General features: G+C 42.7%; 1 protein-coding gene and 1 long non-coding RNA gene across 2 annotated transcripts in view; both read left to right on the forward strand.

Moving 5' to 3' along the window:
• The window catches only part of LOC146072553 (uncharacterized), a 34793-nt gene extending 28363 nt beyond the window's left edge, over positions 1–6430 (forward strand). Inside the window, exon 3 of the long non-coding RNA XR_014473181.1 lies at positions 5116–6430. This is a non-coding gene — a long non-coding RNA (uncharacterized LOC146072553). The remainder of the gene's footprint in view (positions 1–5115) is intronic.
• A 13201-nt stretch (positions 6431–19631) lies between these two features.
• LOC146073041 (olfactory receptor 2C3-like) lies at positions 19632–20558 on the forward strand. The gene has a single exon (XM_083180217.1). It carries the CDS (start codon positions 19632–19634, stop codon positions 20556–20558), a length of 927 nt encoding a protein of 308 aa, XP_083036343.1.
• Positions 20559–20863: the final 305 nt, after the last annotated feature.

Below are 20863 nucleotides of genomic sequence, written 5' to 3' on the forward strand. Positions count from 1 at the left end.
GAAGTTGGTTGGAAATCAACAAAGTGCCTATTTGGGACTATAAATATTTCTAAGTACTGGAACAGCCATACAATATATTGATTCCTCAATATATAGGTGCAGCAGCACCCAAAGACGGTTTTCGTCCTATTATTATAAACTAAGGTATACAATATTATTAGAGGATTAAGTCTAGTCGCTTCCTTGACCAGTAGAAACAACCATTTCTCAGAGCCTAATTGGGCGTTAAATGTTTAGAAGAGAAAAAAAACCTGATGAAGTCTCCAAGTGAGACGAAACGCGTTGGGTTCTGTTTTTAAAGCTCTGTGAAAATAAAAAGAAAATTATTCCACAAGAAACAAGAAGCTACAAGTGTTCTCTGTTCTTAAATTCATTTATTGGTTTTATTCATTTATTATTGTTTATGACATCACACAGTATAGGGCGCTGAAGACACTATTGTTGGTGTTTATGTGTAATGTTAGTTCCTACTAGTGGGGAACTAAGTGTCTACAGCGACCATTTATTTTATTAGCGCATACTGGAGATTCTGTTTTGCATATATATATATATATATATATATATATATATATATATATATATATATATATATATATAAATCATATCCCCTCTTAGTCGCCTCTATCTAATGTAAACATATCTAACTTTGCTAATTTTTCCTCATAACCCTTTATTAATTCGGTTGCTCTGTTCTGAACCTTTTCTAGTTCTCTGATGTCATTTTTATTGAGTGGTTCCCAGAACTGTACAGTGTATATAGTGGCATTATTATACTGACTTCCCTTGCCTCTAGGCCCCTTTTTATGCACACTAATAACATTTTGGCCTTTGCCACTGTTCCTTGACATTGAGCACTACAGTTAAGTCCATTTAAATAATAGGTTGCTCCCCCGTTTCTGGTCCCAAAATGCATAAACTTACATTTATCAATATTAAACCTCATTTTCCATTTTGCTCTCCAACCCTCCAGTTAATTAAGTCGCTCTGTAGAGAGGCCACATCCTGGTCTGATCTAATCACCTTACACGGTTTAGTATAATCCACAACAATGGCCAATTTCCTAGGCCATTATTAAACATATTAAGAAGGAGTTGCCCCAGCATCGAATCATGTGGTACACCACTTAAAACTTTAGACCATTTAAAAAAATATTCCATTAACTGCAACTCTGTTGCCTATTCTCCAGCCATTTTTTAACCCAAAATCATATTTTGCTTCCTATACACAGCTCCCATATTTTGCAGATCAACCTCATGTGAGGCGCTGTAAAATGTAAATAGACCACATCCACTGCATTTCCCTGGTCTAAGTTCCCATTCACTTCATCATAAAAGCTAATTAAATTAGTTTGACATGACCTTCCCTCACAAATCCGTGCTGGTTCCTAATGATAATCTTATTTAACTCAAAGTAATCTAGAATGCTATCCCTACTAATACCCTCCAATTAAAGTCAGATCTATTCCAACATGCATTTGTCGGAATAGATCCAACAATACCTATTCAATTGTGCAGCCAAATCCGGCTATCAGATTTGAGCCAAATGTCAGATTTGGCTGTTGCTGCTCACCCGGTCCTGGCAATGGGACTTGGTGGGAAGCAGCAGTGGGAGGATGGTGTCTGATGAGCAGCAGCACCCCTGCTGCTTCTGCTGATGCTGCTCACCCAGGGCCTTATTCTGGTTGGTGCGGTCCATTCCGAATTCTTTCGGACGGCGATTTGTAGCTACCTGCGCATGCATAAGCAACGCAATGCGCATGTGCAACGCAGTGTCTTTGCACTCGTTCTCACCAATACCATCTACAAATGTGCACCGAACTCCCTCAGGAAATATGGGCGCAATATGGGCGTCATGTGGGCGTACACAAGGGCGCATTTTCAAAGTGGGCAAAACTGGGCGTAAATCTGGGCGTACACGTAGGAGTGCATGAACAGTGGTAGGCGTGCATTCGGACCGGACACCCAGTGCAAGCGAACCAACACGGCAGAAATCTTTGGTGTCCATATGCAAGTTTCAGTTCTCGGAAGGCAATGGTTCATGCGCTAGGCATTCGGATCGCCCAGTTAGTACGCCCGCACCTTAAACACTCGCAGCTGACCACAATACAATCCACTCCTCTAGTCATTAGTGATTAATTACACTCTTTTCACAGGTTCAATTGGAAGCATTGCTGTGTAAATCACAATTTGACATTTTAGAATGATTGCATTTGCCTTGCAATTAAAAAATATTATGCATACATAAAACCCAGGTAAAGGGGTAACAATGAAGTATTTCAACTTAACATGATGATTTAGGAAGTAATTGATTTAATGACAAATAAATATATATGTTATGAGGTACCCTAATTGGATAAATGTGTCATGTTGCTGAAGCATGACTTCCGAATAGATTACTGAGGTTTGCGCAAATACACCAACTCGGTGCGTACGGTCAGATTCCCGTCCGTTTGGATGCAGTAAGACCGTGCAGATTCTTTGAGTTCCCACCGCACACGCACGTTTGGATGCAGTCTGAAGACACTCCCTCTTCTTAGAGAGTCCGTCCGAACGAATGCGGATGAGCTGTGGGTGTGTATTCTTAGAATGTCCGCCGTGCGTGGCGTTCGGTCATTTCCGAAAGAACGCGCATCCCAAAGAACTAACCAGAATAAGGCCCCCAGTGCCATCCTCCTGGTGGTTCTTTTGCTACTGCTCATCCGGTCCCGGCACCACCACTGCTGCTGCTCACCTGGCTCTGTCAGTACACAGATTGGCAGCTATTCTGACCTGTCACAAAACAATAAAAAAAATTGAATTGGTCAAATCATGGATTCGACTTAAAAAAGTCAGAGACCTATTACTGAATGAGCAGAGCTCCATCTGTATGTATGTTTTATTACCTTTAAATAAAGAATTCTAATGTATTTGATAACATTACTTTATCCATAAATCATACTTGTCTATTACAGTGACTTACATTGTTTAATTCTCATTGTGTTGTTTTTATTTGAGTGTGATGGAAAATTAATGAGGTGCAGATTCAAAAAGCCATCGGTCAATTTATGTAGTCTTTTTCCCTAAATTAGATTTGATTAAAGACCCCCAATCAAATTGCCCAGGAAAATAACCAAGCCCCACTGGTCCTGCTGCACTTACCTGGCCCCTGATGACATGATTAGCTTTGAATCACATCATTGTTGCCATGTCCCCCACCCTTAACAATGACAGTAATCAAGACATGGCCACAATGGTGCAAACCTAGTGTCCACGCCCCGACACACCATCCTTTATGGAGGATGCCTGCACCGACCTGGCTGCTCACTCTGGAAAGAGGGCAACCAGAATGTCAGTACATATTTACTACTTGCTATTTACCAAATTATTATATTCTGGGTTAATAATTGTTATTGTTTTTCTGATGATGGCAGTCTTTTACATTTCAAATGTATTAGTTAATAAACATTGTTTTATGTTCTTTTTGCTATAAAATAGATATTTTGGAAACTTATATGTTAGTTGGGCGCCCACTAAAGTAAGTATGCTCATACCCCCCACTATCCATGTCAGCATGGAGTTGATTTTATAAAGTGTGGCGAGCGCAGCGAGCCACCGAACCCGAAGAGGGGACGCGTAAAACTAAGCAAATAGCTAAGTAGGCGCCCAACTAACATATAAGTACCATATTTTGTGTTTGTATTTACTGTTTAATTCATGGTAGTACTTTTTTCACTTTTAAATACTAATAAAATAAGGTACTTCTGTAATAGCACGGAGCCCGGCTACGCTACATTTTCAGCGTAGGCTAAGCTACACTGGCCCCGCGAAAACTACGCTGATTCTGACAGGGCCGCTATGCTAACTACGCAATGGGTGCCGTGCTATTACACAAGTACCTAAAATAATATTATTAAAAACAATAGAAAAGTATGTTAACATTTTTTAGTATACAAACATCAAACTTTACTGTTTAAAACAAACTGCTATAATGTATCAATTTAAATATGATTGAAACTTTTCAAGTATGTGTAAAGCAGCACAATCACATGTAAACTGTCATGACTCACGTACAAACTTGTCTGCTTAATTTTAGGCCACCTTTAAGGCTGTGTACACACAGGGGCGATTTTGTCTAATATCGTGGGCAATATGGTCGCTGAGCGACCATATTGCCCGTGATGGGAGTGTGCACCAGCGATATATATCGCTGGGTGCGCGCTCCCGTTTTCTCCCCCGTAGTGATCGCTGGTCGCAGGATCATACTCCTGCGACCAGCTGATTTCCACTGCCGGGCTCCCCTGCCATTTCTTTTGCATCAGCGACCATCTCTGGTCGCTGATGCAAACGGGACACTGAGCGATATATCGCTCATCGCGAGCGATATATCCCGCCGTGTGTACGGGGCTTTAGGTATTATTTTATGCTGTACATCCAAAAACCATAGCATAGCTCCCAACATTCTACCTGCTGCAGGTGGGACCCCTGTGTAGCGAAGCTGTGCCGGTACCAAAAAGGCAGCGTGGCCTTGTCAAAATGGGGTGTGGCTTCACAGGAATGATGCTCAGCGTGTCATCATTATAGGGGCATGGCCATTGCTCTGAGAGCTGTGGCCATGCCCCCTGTCACCCTGCCTCTGTGAATAGATACATGTGTAGACTTTTGTATTTGCTTTTGTAATTGTAGCACTTTCTCACCAGTGTGTAATGTAGGTTTCTGTCATACCTGCATCTGCTTCCTTTTCAAATACTTCAGACTAGTATCTCTTACCCCGGGGATTCTGGGAGTTAAAAAAAAAAAAAACTGAAAAAAAGGCTTCAAAATCAGGGTTAATCCAACTGACATCAGCATTGTTGGAGTATTCCGTGTCAAAGTATCTTTTAGCAAAGTTCACTCCAAGGAGTAGGCAGTAAATAAGACGATACCTGAGGGTGGTACATAAGCAGCCCAAATACCAGGTGGGAGTGGTGTAACAGAAAAGGCAGACAGTAAAAAAGAGGATAGAGGTTGTTATTCGTGTTTTTTATGTATACAAAATTTTCAATACATCTGATTGATTGATATGGGCAACATCCCATCTTCAAAAGAACTCCCATCTTAGTAAATGTACTCCTAATTAATTTTTCACTCTCTTGAACAGTGCAGGACATTAGTTCTGATGATACTGGTCGCAGGATGGCAAAAGTTAACCAAGTGTGGAGATGCAAGCCTCTTGGACTTTACGTTCTTCACGCACTTACCAAAATCAGAAGGAAGTTAAACTCTGTCTCTACAACACACGGATTGCAGCCATAATTGTGCAATGAAAGTGACAAGTGATGTTTGTGTGTAGCATGCAGTGAGGTGAATATACTGGTATTGTCACATATTTGCTCTCCTTTTGTGTTTTATGTGCCTAGGCCAGGGCTTCTCAATTACAATCCTCAGGTAATCCTAACATATTTTCTGGATTTCTGTTTGTGAAAGCAGGTATGATAATTATTTCTGACCCGATACATGGATTAAAATATCCATGTATGCTTACAGTTATCCTGAAAACATGACCTGTTAGCATATTTTAATATTTGAGTTGAAAAATCCCCATTATATTTATTTAAATCATGTTGAAGAGTACGGATTACCTCAGTATCCTCATACTCCCTAATATGGCTGGTCATTGCGGCTGGCCACTACGGCTGGCGATGCTTGACAGAGTTTGGAATAGCAGTAGGTGTGACTTGCTCTGGAGCCACCATTGGACCTCACTATTATGTCGTGCTAGAATGTCATTATTTGCTTATTCAAATACATTGTAAACATATAGAAAAGCATACATGCACAGACTAAAATGTTCTGTAAAATGTAAATACTTTTCCTCACCCTGTGAACCTAGGGCCAAGTTCCACCATCAAAATATGTCCAATTGTGTGCCGAAATGTACAGTAGAATAGTTAAAAAGTTTGGTTCAATCTTGTTAATCTCTACTTTTCTATATCTGATAAAATTGTATCTTAATTACAGACAAAGTTGTTGAAGACTAATCTAAAAAGTAAAACTGTTCTATCTGCACTTTGGGACAAAATCCCTTAAGAAAGATAAATGTGTTTGTCGCTGAGAAAAAAATGTCACTGGGGACCATGAAAGTCGTACAAATTGTAGCTTTATACACAGAAGATGTTCTTTGCGTGCTCACCTGTATATGTAATCAGCCTCCAATACAGCCACCGGAACATATATATAAACATGAAAGAGAGAGATTATTAGAGCTTGGAAAATCTAGGAAGAAAAAAAGGAATGGAATTCTAAATAAATCTGTTTTCTACATTATGTATCAACTGTATTGTACATGATAGCATTATCCCAGGTAATTCACACATTTTATTGTATATTTTAATGCATCTAACTGTTGATTTAGGGTATACTGTGTGTGCGTTTCAAATTGCAGTGCATAATAAAACCAGTCCTTTATCTACGAACTCAAGTTGATAGAAAATGCATAGTAATTCACTAGCACCAACATGACTTATTTACATTTTACTGTTATTATTATCTCTGTGACACAATGCAAAATTATGTACTTTAGTATTCTAACATCAATTCAGAAATATCATTCTAGATTACTAATGATATATGGGAGCACTACAGTAAGTCAGACTCAGTATGTAATACATTCCCAGCCTACTGAGCCTAGATTACTAATGACATATGGGAGTACTACAGTAAATCAGGCTCAGTATGTAATACATTCCCAGCCTACTGAGCCTAGATTACTAATGACATATGGGAGTACTACAGTAAATCAGGCTCAGTATGTAGTACATTCCCAGCCTACTGAGCCTGGATTACTAATGATATATGGGAGCACTACAGTAAATCAGACTCAGTATGTAATACATTCCCAGCCTACTGAGCTAGATTACTAATGACATATGGGAGTACTACAGTTAATCAGGCTCAGTATGTAGTACATTCCCAGCCTACTGAGCCTGGATTACTAATGATATATGGGAGCACTACAGTAAATCAGACTCAGTATGTAACACGTTCCCAACCTACTGAGTCTGGATTACTAATGATACATGGGAGCACCACAGTAAATCAGGCTCAGTATGTAGTACATTCCCAGCCTACTGAGCCTGGATTACTAATGATATATCGGAGCACTACAGTAAGTCAGGCTCAGTATGTAATACATTCCCAGCCTACTGAGCTAGATTACTAATGCTATATGGGAGCACTACAGTAAATCAGGCTCAGTATGTAATACATTCCCAGCCTACTGAGCCTGGATTACTAATGATATATGGGAGCACTACTGTAAATCAGGCTCAGTATGTACTACATTCCCAGCCTTCTGAGCCCGGATTACTAATGATATATGAGAGTACTACAGTAAGTCAGACTCAGTATGTAATAAATTCCCAGCCTACTGATCCTGGATTACTAATTATATATGGGAGCACTACAGTACATCAGGCTCAGTATGTGACACATTTCCAGCCTACTGAGCCTGGATTACTAATTATATATGGGAGCACTACAGTAAATCAGGCTCAGTATGTAATACATTCCCAGCCCACTGAGCCTGGATTACTTATGATATATGGGAGCACTACAGTAAATTAGGCTCAGTATGTGACACATTCCCAGCCTACTGAGCCTGGATTACTAATGATATTTGGGAACACTACAGTAAATCAGGCTCAGTATGTAATACATTCCCAGCCGACTGAGCCTGGATTAATAATGATATATGGGATCACTACAGTAACTCAGGCTCAGTATGTAGTACATTCCCATCCTACTGAGCCTGGATTACTAATGATATATGGGAGCACTACAGTACATCAGGCTCAGTATGTGACACATTTCCAGCCTACTGAGCCTGGATTACTAATTATATATGGGAGCACTACAGTAAATCAGGCTCAGTATGTAATACATTCCCAGCCCACTGAGCCTGGATTACTAATGATATATGGGAGCACTACAGTAAATCAGGCTCAGTATGTGACACATTCCCAGCCTACTGAGCCTGGATTACTAATGATATTTGGGAACACTACAGTAAATCAGGCTCAGTATGTAATACATTCCCAGCCGACTGAGCCTGGATTAATAATGATATATGGGATCACTACAGTAACTCAGGCTCAGTATGTAGTACATTCCCATCCTACTGAGCCTGGATTACTAATGATATATGGGAGCACTACAGTAAATCAGGCTCAGTATGTAATACATTCCCAGCCTACTGAGCCTGGATTACTAATGATATATGGGATCACTACGGTAACTCAGGCATAGTATGTAATACATTCCCAGCCTACTGAGCTAGATTACTAATGATATATGGGAGCACTACAGTAAATCAGGCTCAATATGTAATACATTCCCATCCTACTGAGCTACTGTAGATTACTAATGATATATGGGAGCACTACAGTAAATCAGGCTCAGTATGTAATACATTCCCAGCCAACTGAACTAGATTACTAATGATATATGGATGCACTACAGTAAGTCAGGCTCAGTATGTAATACATTCCCAGCCTACTGAGCTAGATTACTATTGATATATGGGAGCACTATAGTAAGTCAGACTCAGTATGTAACACATTCCCAGCCTACTGAGCTAGATTACTAATGATATATGGGAGCACTACAGTAAGTCAGGCTCAGTATGTAATACATTCCCAGCCTACTGAGCCTGGATTACTAATGACATATGGGAGTACTATGGTTAGTCAGTATCAGTATGTAATACATTCCCAGCCTACTGAGCCTAGATTACTAATGATATATGGGAGCACTACAGTAAATCAGACTCAGTATGTAACACATTCCCAGCCTACTGAGCCTGGATTACTAATGACAGAGCCAGATTAAGGTCTAAATGGGCCTGGAGCTGAAAATTATCAAGGGCCTATTATTCGCAATAATAGGGGTTGTGGCCAGCACCTAATAATGTGGGGGCGTGAACAGTGTTCTGGTTGGGTGGTCTGCTCATGGGTGTGTCTCTATTTGTGTAAATACTTTCAACTAATTATATATGCCTGGAAAAGGATATATGGGTGGGTGCCCTCCAAAGGGTCACCGCAGGACGCTGATGTCCTAAGATACTTGCGGGGTAAGGCGGCACTCCAGTCATAAAAAAAATACTGAAAGCCAAAACTTGGTAGACAACATTTCAGCGCCTTTTATGTGGTCACGTAAGTTTACCACAACATATACCCCTTATACAAATCATGCAACACAATAGTAACCCCTTATACTGTACTTGCCTTTTACACATTATGCCACACGGAATGAGCCAAAATTCACACTATGGCACACGGATTGAGACAAAATTCACATTATGCCACACAGATTAAGGCAAAAATTCACATTTTGCCACATGTATTGAGCCAAAATACAAACTATACCAAACAGATTGAGCAATAATGCACAATATGCTTCATAAACAGGGGCATTGTGCGCGTCCCAATCCTCTGTAGGCGAGGCAGCGGCATCCTGCCCGTCTCCGCTTCAGGGAGATAGTCAGAGTGGGGGGGTCGGGGCGGCGAGGGGGACAGGCTACGGTGTCAGGGGAGGTGGTGGGGACCCGGGGGAAGCTTTGTTGCCATGGGACGTGGGAGCATCATGTGCGCGTGCGCCCCCGTGGCGGAAGCAGGCAGCTGGCGGGGCTGGCAAAAGTATCGCCAGCCCCTGCAAAGTTTAAGGCAGCTCCATCTGTACATGCTCATTGCCAGGGGTTCTATGCTCATTGCCAGGGGTTCTATGCTCATTGCCAGGGGTTCCATGCTTATTGCCATGTGGGATTACATGCTCATTGCCAAGGGGGGAATACATACTCGCGATAACTGGAGGACAGCCGCCACCGGGCAGAAATGACAGCCATTGACAGCCAGGCAGAGAGCAGGGGGCTGTATTCAGAGCACAGCAGGTCCCGGCTATTTGAAATAATGCCCCTTTCACACCAGAAAATGCAGGGACTGGCCCCTTTTACATCAGCCTAGTCCCTGCATATTCTGGTGTGAGAGGGAGAACAACCAGCGCAGTGGCAAACGCAGGATTTTCAGAAGGGGGTTTCCAGAGGGGCGGAGCAAAGCACGGAGATGGACACTTAGGTGACCCAGTCAGTTAAAGTATTATAGATAAACCAAATGTATATAAATAATAATAATAATAATAATAATAATAAAATATATATACATATATACATACACATACAGGGGCATAAACAGCAGTGTAGACCCCCTGGGCATAGCAATGTATTGGGGCCCCTACCGATCCTCCAGCGGTAGGGGTGGGGGAAGTTTTGATGTCCTGCAGGTGGTATGGGGTATTATATCAACCGCTCAGCATGTAGGGCCTGGATCAGTAATTTCCAATAATTACCCCTATACTGCACAGATGGTGGGAGATGAGGTGGGGGAAGGGGGCATTGGGCTGAATGAAGGGGCCCTGATACATAACTTGCAGGGTGGTAGAGGATGTTTAATTTGCAGAGGAGGGGTGTATAGTGGAGTGGGCTTATTATTCATAATTTTCTGGTGGGAGGACAGCTAGCTTGACCGCAGATATCTCCAGTTCCCGGAAAAAAAAATTCTTAGATTTTAATGGAATTAAAAACTAGAAAATCCCACCTACCAAATGGTATTGGGGACTAGGGGATCAGAGTTCACGAGGCAGAGCAATCTGCCAATGAGAATATAAAACTACATACCAGGTGTGTGGAGCTGGAGCAGTAACCAGCTGCTGGAAGGCTGATATCTGTGGTTCTGGGAACAGTAGAGACAAGCTACTAGTGTCCATCAAGGGGGAGAGTCCCAGCTTTTGGAATGTACCCTCAGAAAAACAAAGTCAGACAGAACCTGAAATATCTTACTGGGAAGATCAATTAACAGGCTTGGATGGGGACCACTGCTTTGAAGTCAGATATCTCCGGTTCCCAAGGGCTGATTTTTAAATTTCTTGTACCTATGGAAAGAGGGGACCCTCAGCTTTCAGCCTAGGGCCCTTAGACTACTGCAGCTATATCTTCAGAACCAACCCATTTACATGAGACCAGTATCATATTGAAGAACTTTTAAGTGGGCTTCGACTGATTTTGGTCCCGTGAAACTGGGCCGTTTGGTTCCAGAGAAATCTGTCCTCAAACAACATGAACAGCCATGAAATGACATTTCAGAAATTAAATTGGTTTACCCGCAATATCTCTAGAACCAATGAACCCATATGGACCAGCCTGGTATCAGATTGAAGGCCCAGTGATTAGGATTTGACTGAGATCAACCTCGAACTTCCATAATGCTGGAGGGGGAACTTGCAGCTGTTGGAACTAGGTGGGGGGTCCCATGTTATTGGGGAAAATGTTCCAGATTTTCCTGGCGGTATCTCTGGTTCCCTGGGGGCTAGCGAAGCGGGGCTGGGCTCATTGGAAAGCCCTGGCCCTCAACTACAAAATGAGCCTATTTCTACAGTGGACCTGGAGCTATAGCTCCATCAGGCCCATTGTTAATCCGGCCCTGACTAATGATATATGGGAGCACTACAGTAAGTCAGGCTCAGTATGTAACACATTCCCAGCCTACTGAGCCTGGATTACTAATGATATATTGGAGCACTACAGTAAATCAGGCTCAGTATGTAATACATTCCCAGCCTACTGAGCTAGAATACTAATGATATATGGGAGCACTACAGTAAGTCAGGCTCAGTATGTAATACATTCCCAGCCTACTGAGCCTGGATTACTAATGACATATGGGAGTACTATGGTTAGTCAGTATCAGTATGTAATACATTCCCAGCCTACTGAGCCTAGATTACTAATGATATATGGGAGCACTACAGTAAATCAGACTCAGTATGTAACACATTCCCAGCCTACTGAGCCTGGATTACTAATGACAGAGCCAGATTAAGGTCTAAATGGGCCTGGAGCTGAAAATTATCAAGGGCCTATTATTCGCAATAATAGGGGTTGTGGCCAGCACCTAATAATGTGGGGGCGTGAACAGTGTTCTGGTTGGGTGGTCTGCTCATGGGTGTGTCTCTATTTGTGTAAATACTTTCAACTAATTATATATGCCTGGAAAAGGATATATGGGTGGGTGCCCTCCAAAGGGTCACCGCAGGACGCTGATGTCCTAAGATACTTGCGGGGTAAGGCGGCACTCCAGTCATAAAAAAAATACTGAAAGCCAAAACTTGGTAGACAACATTTCAGCGCCTTTTATGTGGTCACGTAAGTTTACCACAACATATACCCCTTATACAAATCATGCAACACAATAGTAACCCCTTATACTGTACTTGCCTTTTACACATTATGCCACACGGAATGAGCCAAAATTCACACTATGGCACACGGATTGAGACAAAATTCACATTATGCCACACAGATTAAGGCAAAAATTCACATTTTGCCACATGTATTGAGCCAAAATACAAACTATACCAAACAGATTGAGCAATAATGCACAATATGCTTCATAAACAGGGGCATTGTGCGCGTCCCAATCCTCTGTAGGCGAGGCAGCGGCATCCTGCCCGTCTCCGCTTCAGGGAGATAGTCAGAGTGGGGGGGTCGGGGCGGCGAGGGGGACAGGCTACGGTGTCAGGGGAGGTGGTGGGGACCCGGGGGAAGCTTTGTTGCCATGGGACGTGGGAGCATCATGTGCGCGTGCGCCCCCGTGGCGGAAGCAGGCAGCTGGCGGGGCTGGCAAAAGTATCGCCAGCCCCTGCAAAGTTTAAGGCAGCTCCATCTGTACATGCTCATTGCCAGGGGTTCTATGCTCATTGCCAGGGGTTCTATGCTCATTGCCAGGGGTTCCATGCTTATTGCCATGTGGGATTACATGCTCATTGCCAAGGGGGGAATACATACTCGCGATAACTGGAGGACAGCCGCCACCGGGCAGAAATGACAGCCATTGACAGCCAGGCAGAGAGCAGGGGGCTGTATTCAGAGCACAGCAGGTCCCGGCTATTTGAAATAATGCCCCTTTCACACCAGAAAATGCAGGGACTGGCCCCTTTTACATCAGCCTAGTCCCTGCATATTCTGGTGTGAGAGGGAGAACAACCAGCGCAGTGGCAAACGCAGGATTTTCAGAAGGGGGTTTCCAGAGGGGCGGAGCAAAGCACGGAGATGGACACTTAGGTGACCCAGTCAGTTAAAGTATTATAGATAAACCAAATGTATATAAATAATAATAATAATAATAATAATAATAATAAAATATATATACATATATACATACACATACAGGGGCATAAACAGCAGTGTAGACCCCCTGGGCATAGCAATGTATTGGGGCCCCTACCGATCCTCCAGCGGTAGGGGTGGGGGAAGTTTTGATGTCCTGCAGGTGGTATGGGGTATTATATCAACCGCTCAGCATGTAGGGCCTGGATCAGTAATTTCCAATAATTACCCCTATACTGCACAGATGGTGGGAGATGAGGTGGGGGAAGGGGGCATTGGGCTGAATGAAGGGGCCCTGATACATAACTTGCAGGGTGGTAGAGGATGTTTAATTTGCAGAGGAGGGGTGTATAGTGGAGTGGGCTTATTATTCATAATTTTCTGGTGGGAGGACAGCTAGCTTGACCGCAGATATCTCCAGTTCCCGGAAAAAAAAATTCTTAGATTTTAATGGAATTAAAAACTAGAAAATCCCACCTACCAAATGGTATTGGGGACTAGGGGATCAGAGTTCACGAGGCAGAGCAATCTGCCAATGAGAATATAAAACTACATACCAGGTGTGTGGAGCTGGAGCAGTAACCAGCTGCTGGAAGGCTGATATCTGTGGTTCTGGGAACAGTAGAGACAAGCTACTAGTGTCCATCAAGGGGGAGAGTCCCAGCTTTTGGAATGTACCCTCAGAAAAACAAAGTCAGACAGAACCTGAAATATCTTACTGGGAAGATCAATTAACAGGCTTGGATGGGGACCACTGCTTTGAAGTCAGATATCTCCGGTTCCCAAGGGCTGATTTTTAAATTTCTTGTACCTATGGAAAGAGGGGACCCTCAGCTTTCAGCCTAGGGCCCTTAGACTACTGCAGCTATATCTTCAGAACCAACCCATTTACATGAGACCAGTATCATATTGAAGAACTTTTAAGTGGGCTTCGACTGATTTTGGTCCCGTGAAACTGGGCCGTTTGGTTCCAGAGAAATCTGTCCTCAAACAACATGAACAGCCATGAAATGACATTTCAGAAATTAAATTGGTTTACCCGCAATATCTCTAGAACCAATGAACCCATATGGACCAGCCTGGTATCAGATTGAAGGCCCAGTGATTAGGATTTGACTGAGATCAACCTCGAACTTCCATAATGCTGGAGGGGGAACTTGCAGCTGTTGGAACTAGGTGGGGGGTCCCATGTTATTGGGGAAAATGTTCCAGATTTTCCTGGCGGTATCTCTGGTTCCCTGGGGGCTAGCGAAGCGGGGCTGGGCTCATTGGAAAGCCCTGGCCCTCAACTACAAAATGAGCCTATTTCTACAGTGGACCTGGAGCTATAGCTCCATCAGGCCCATTGTTAATCCGGCCCTGACTAATGATATATGGGAGCACTACAGTAAGTCAGGCTCAGTATGTAACACATTCCCAGCCTACTGAGCCTGGATTACTAATGATATATTGGAGCACTACAGTAAATCAGGCTCAGTATGTAATACATTCCCAGCCTACTGAGCTAGAATACTAATGATATATGGGAGCACTACAGTAAGTCAGGCTCAGTTGTGTACTACTTTCCCAGCCTTCTGAGCCTGGATTACTAATGATATATGAGAGCACTACAGTAAGTCAGGCTCAGTATGTAATACATTCCCAGCCTACTGATCCTGGATTACTAATGACATATGGGAGAACTACAGTAAATCAGGCTCAGTATGTAGTACATTCTTAACCTACTGAGCCTAGATTACTAATTTTATATGGGAGTATGACGGCAAATCATACTCTGTATGTGACACATTCCCAGCCTACTGAGCCTGGATTACTAATGATACAGTATATGGGAGCCCTACAGTACATCAGGCTCAGTATGTGACACATTTCCAGCCGACTGAGCCTGGATTAATAATGATATAGGGGAGCACTACAGTAAGTCAGGCTCAGTATGTAATACATTCCCAGCCCACTGAGCCTGGATTACTAATGATATATGGGAGCACTACAGTAAATCAGGCTCAGTATGTAATACATTCCCAGCCTACTGAGCCTGGATTACTAATGATATATGGGATCACTAAAGTAACTCAGGCTCAGTATGTAATACAATCCCAGCCTACTGAGCTAGATCACTAATGATATATGGGAGCACTACAGTAAATCAGGCTCACTATGTAATACATTCCCATCCTACTGAGCTACTGCAGATTACTAATGATATATGGGATCACTACAGTAAATCAGGCTCAGTATGTGACACATTCCCAGCCAACTGAGCCTGGATTACTAATGACATATGGGAGCACTACAGTCAATCAGGCTCAGTATGTGTCACATTCCCAGGCTACTGAGCCTGAATTACTAATGATATATGGGAGCACTACAGTAAATCAGGCTCAGTATGTAATACATTCCCAGCCTACTGAGCTAGATTACTATTGATATATGGGAGCACTATAGTAAATCAGACTCAGTATGTAATACATTCCCAGCCTACTGAGCTAGATTACTAATGATATATGGGAGCACTACAGTAAGTCAGGCTCAGTATGTAATACATTCCCAGCCTACTGAGCTACTGTACATTACTAATGATATATGGGAGCACTACTGTAAGTCAGGCTCAGTGTGTAATACATTCCCAGCCTACTGAGCTAGATTACTAATGATATATGGGAGCACTACAGTAAATCAGTGTCATTATCATTAAACTGTTTGCAAAAGTTATGACTAACACATTGTCTAAAATTACACTAAAATGAAAACTAAGATCTACTGACTAAATTTAGACTAGAAAGAAGCAATAAGGAGACTACTATGCGATTATGTAAGCAAGTAAATCTAAAGTGTAAATCCTTGCCAAAATGAAGACTGCCATGGAAGTGATTGTATTAAATTTAGCAAGAAATTATGTTTATTTGCCACTAACTACTGTACCTGTACTGGGATATGTTACAGCAATGTGTATTGTATAGTCCACCGGTAAAATAGATTTTGCACTTATGTAATATCTGGGCTCCCGTTTTTCTCATGAGACCGTGTCCGCTCGCCACGCTTTGGGCACGGTGGCCCGCTGCGCTCGCCACACTATAAAAAATCAACTCCATGCGTAGTTGGATAGTAGGGGTATGAAAAAATGGGGTGCATTTAACATGGGAGCCCAGATAATACATAAGTACCTAGATTTCTTATTATAGAATAATTAAGCAGCAATGCTTCTCTATGGTTTGTGCTATTGCTAAGATCAGGCATTTGTTATTACTTTTTTGTTTCACCAGCTGACTATGGCGTGCTAATTTCAATTTTCTGCTACCCCTGTCCACCTCCATGATCTCCTGATCACTCACTGTAACATGATTTTCTCATGCTCCAACCTCCGCCTAAAGTATTACAGCAGCAGAACAGAAAGCTACTTGTTCCGGACTTGAAAGAGGGAGAAAGCAGATGAATAGTTCTGTATTCTCTGCTATACTGTACATGTTTTATGCAGTGCAACAGGGAAATGTATTATATACATCTGTATTAAAGAAAGGAACACTGGGGTAGAAAATTCCCTTTATCCTGCACACACGCACCTTCTCCCCTCTGCGGTGCATGCGCTGTGGGGAACACAATGTTTCAGGCAACATTTTCCACTGTGTAATGCTGTGTACACACGGGGGAGATATATTGCTCAGCCATATATTGCTGAGCAATATATGGCTGAGCAATATATTGCTCAGTTTCTCCTGTTCATCAGCGACCAGAGATGGTCGCTGATGAAAAAGAAACTGCCCGGGGGAGCCCGGCAGTGGTAATCAGCTGGTCGCAGGAGCATGTTCCTGCGACCAGCGATCACCACAGGGGCAAAAACGGGAGCGCGCACCCGGCGATATATCGCCGGTGCACACTCCCATTGCGGGCAATATGGTCGCTCAGCGACCATATTTCCCGCGATTTTGGACAAAATCGCCCCCGTGTGTACGCACCTTAAGTCATGCTGCTGCCTCCTCCTGCCACATTTGTATTTGAAGGTTATAGTGCTACCTCCCCCTCAGGTACATGTAGAGCACCGGTCCCCACAACAGTAACGCTCAGGTCTCCCGGCTCCCCGATCATTCCATTCCCGGGCTGTCATCTGCTCCTTTACAAGCACAGACCGTGGCTGGCTTCCCCTCTGCTCCCCATCCTTTCTCCTGTGAGTGTGATCCGCTGCAGGGGTGAGCAGGCACCTGGAGTTTTAATGCTTATCCTCTGCGGAGGAGGAGAGGGGCTGGGGGGTGATCTATGATTTCATCACAAAAAAACAGAAAAATATCTAAATATTTAATATTGGTCTTTCAAATAGAGCAAAATATGTAAATTCGCCAAGTAAATATGGTGAAATAAAAATTACAATTGATCCCTGCGGCAGCTCTTAGTACATCAGAGCCTGCAATGTGTTCAGTCAGATCAATGGGACCGAAATACTACGACGTACATAGGGGAGAATTCAATTAGGTGCAAGTTTGCAAATGATGCTAAACTTGCAAACTTTGCCTATAAATTTCCATACTTCGCCTTAATTTGAGCACCCGTGAAATGACATTTCTCACTACTCTTGCAAATTTGAACTGAAGAAATAGCTCTTACTTTCCCATTACTATTGAGCCAGTCATCTCATTCGGTTCACAGTTCCATGCCCTGCTATTTGGTTTGACCACAGCTCCTTCCATTTTCAAGAATAGCAGGGTGGGTGGCCGCTGTTGAAAGGCGGTGTTCCAGTAATACTTTTTTCAACAATCTGCTTGGGTTGACAGATTTGACACTCCAGTTCTGGGTCCTTTGTTCTAGCAATCTCGGCTGTGTTCATGGTGGGGGGAGTGCAATGGAAGGATTCCTAAGAGGAATCGCCTTTCTCACAGTGTAGTGGTCATTCTATACAGAGGGCTTGCAACAATTGGTTCAGAAGTGGCTTCTACGAGAGTTCAATCTCATACTCTCCTATCTCCAATTGATCCAGAGGCCCAGTGGCCTTCGTGATAGATGCTGCATCAATTACATAGAACCTTTGATTGGCATATCTCTTTCCCATGAATTTAAGGGATACCTGATTGTGTTTACTAATGCGTTTCTCAATCTTAGGCAATGGCCATTTTATCACATCTTTCTGATGAAACGGGCAGTTCATGAGGCTGAGAAACACGTTAAAGCTTAGCACGAGCTGCATCCACCTTCTTGTGGACGTATCATGGTCTGGCATCTCCAATTACTTGGCTTGGAGATTCCACTAAACATGTCTGCCAGGCAGGTCCCTGATCCCTGTCCGCATGTCTGCTAATTTTTTCTTGATTTCCTGTTTTTTCCTCTAGCGGACTTTGGGGTGTCCAGTGTCCCATAACTTGGATGAAGGAGAAAGGGGGATTTTTGGTACTTGCCATTGAATAATTTTTGGCTGGAGGTCACTGTGTCCCCTCCCTCATGCTCAGACATGCATTGATGTGTCTTAACCATTGGTTTATCTACTGTTCTGCTTGGGTGTTGTTCTCCCATCTTCATTGGGTTCCTGCTACTTCTTGGCATTGCTCTTTTTAAGTTTTACTGGCATGCTGGAGGTTAAAGAGCTTATTTTTAAAGCTGGAGTTTGATTCTACAACTCATGGTCCAGTGTTGCCCAGCCAGATTCAATGGTAAGTACTGAAAAATCCCTTTTTAAAATCGTGAATAATATTGCAAAATCAATGACCCACAGAAGAAGAGGAAGGTTTACTCGATAAAAGGTGCAAATGTTACACGTGTACAAAGACACCAATAAGATCCCTTCCACCTGACATAAAATGTCCTCCTCTTAAATGTTCCATTTACTTACTATTGTAAAATCATTTAAATAAATAACAAAGCTACTCAATGAAGTCTTATCCCAATAGGAAATGACATGGATTGTTTTGGAGCAGAGCATTTTGTAGTGGCATCATATCTGACAGTCTCCACACAATGGAGCTGGTGGGCCCAAGTAAAATCACCAGTTTCTAGTGGATAGATAGGATCTTTTCTGATTGGTTCAGCTTCTAAAATAAGACTGCTTTTATTTTGTGTACATGATTTACACACTTATATTTAATACATAGCATAGAATGTGAATTGATAGTATATAAACTTAATTGACATCCCCACTGTTCAGCCCCTGAAATGACACTGTTCCCCTTTTGCACATAGTGGGGCAGATGTATTAAGCCTGGCGAAGAGATAAACTGGAGATAAAGTGGAAGGAGATAATGCACCAGCCAATCCACTCCCAACTGTCATATTTCAAACACAGCTGATTGGCTGGTGCATTATCTCCTTTCACTTTATCTCCAGTTTATCTCTTCGATAGGCTTAATACATCTGGCCCAATGTACCTTAGCATTGTTTAAGTGAAGGCGTAGTAGGAGAATTGGTCGTACTGTATATAGACTTAATTATCATGACAATCTCACTGTATGCTACATCTTTATCCTCAGGCAGTTGCTATTGGTATGACCACGTGGAATTACACCAGGGTAGAGGAATTCATCCTTCTTGGTCTGACCAGCCAGCCCAACATGCAGATTGTCTTATTTGCAATATTTTTCGTTTGTTACTTCATATCAATTTTTGGTAACATAATCATTATTATTATCAGCAGGGCAAGCCCCCGGCTGCACACTCCTATGTATTTTTTTGTGAGTAATTTATCTTTTTTGGATATTTGGCACACATCAAGCTTTCTCCCTAAGATGCTCGTAAATTTCCTGTCAATAAGAAAAAGCATATCTTTTAATGGCTGTGTCAGCCAGATGTTTATCCATCTCTCTTTAGGAGGCACAGAGTGCTATCTCTTGTTAGCAATGGCCTATGACCGGTATGCGGCTATATGCCGCCCACTACACTACACCACTGTTATGAATCCCATCTTGTGCATTAAAATGGCAACTGGCTCTTGGATAGGAGGCATAATAAACTCGTTAATACACACAGTCTTGGCACTACAGTTGCCCTTTTGTGGACCCAATGTAATAAATCATTTTTTCTGTGAGGTCCCTTCTGTGCTGGAGTTGGCCTGTGCGGATGTATCTCTTAATAAGACTGTCATTTTCTTCTGTGCTTTCTTAGTGGTCATGGGGCCATTTTTCCTTATCCTCATTACCTATGGCTACATCATCTCCAACATATTAAAGATACGTACATCTGTGGGACGCAGAAAGGCCTTTTCTACTTGTGCTTCACACATCATTGTGGTGTCACTGTTTTATGGCACCATTATATTTATGTATATGAGGCCAGGGTCATTCCATATACATAAACAAGACAAAATGGCCTCTTTATTCTACAGTGTGGTTACGCCAATGCTGAATCCTCTGATCTACACTTTGAGAAACAAAGATGTGAAAGCAGCATTCATGGATATTGCAAGAAAAAAATGATACGACAGAGACAGTACATGAGGGGTAATTTCTTTGTGATTGGTTTTTAAACAAAATTCTCCAACAGTGGGGGAGATTCTCTAAGAATCTCCGCCCCCCATCGCATATTTAATTATCGCATATGTTGTAACATATGCGATAATTAAGGCAAAGGACAGCTCTTGCGTTAAGAGCTGTCCTTTGCGGTGAGAGTCACCGGGTCCCAGCAGGTCCCGGCGGCTCTCCCCTCCCTCACACATCCGGCACTGCTGCTGCGCCGGGCTCTCCTCCTCCCTGCACCCGGAAGAGGATCAGTGCAGGGAGGA

The sequence above is a fragment of the Crinia signifera genome, chromosome 4 (genome assembly GCF_055691185.1).
Source record: "Crinia signifera chromosome 4, ASM5569118v1, whole genome shotgun sequence".
NCBI lineage: Eukaryota > Metazoa > Chordata > Amphibia > Anura > Myobatrachidae > Crinia > Crinia signifera.

Excerpts from the sequence above, each read along its gene's own strand:
- LOC146073041 (XM_083180217.1), top strand. The coding sequence starts at position 19,632 with ATGACCACGTGGAATTACACCAGGGTAGAGGAATTCATCCTTCTTGGT.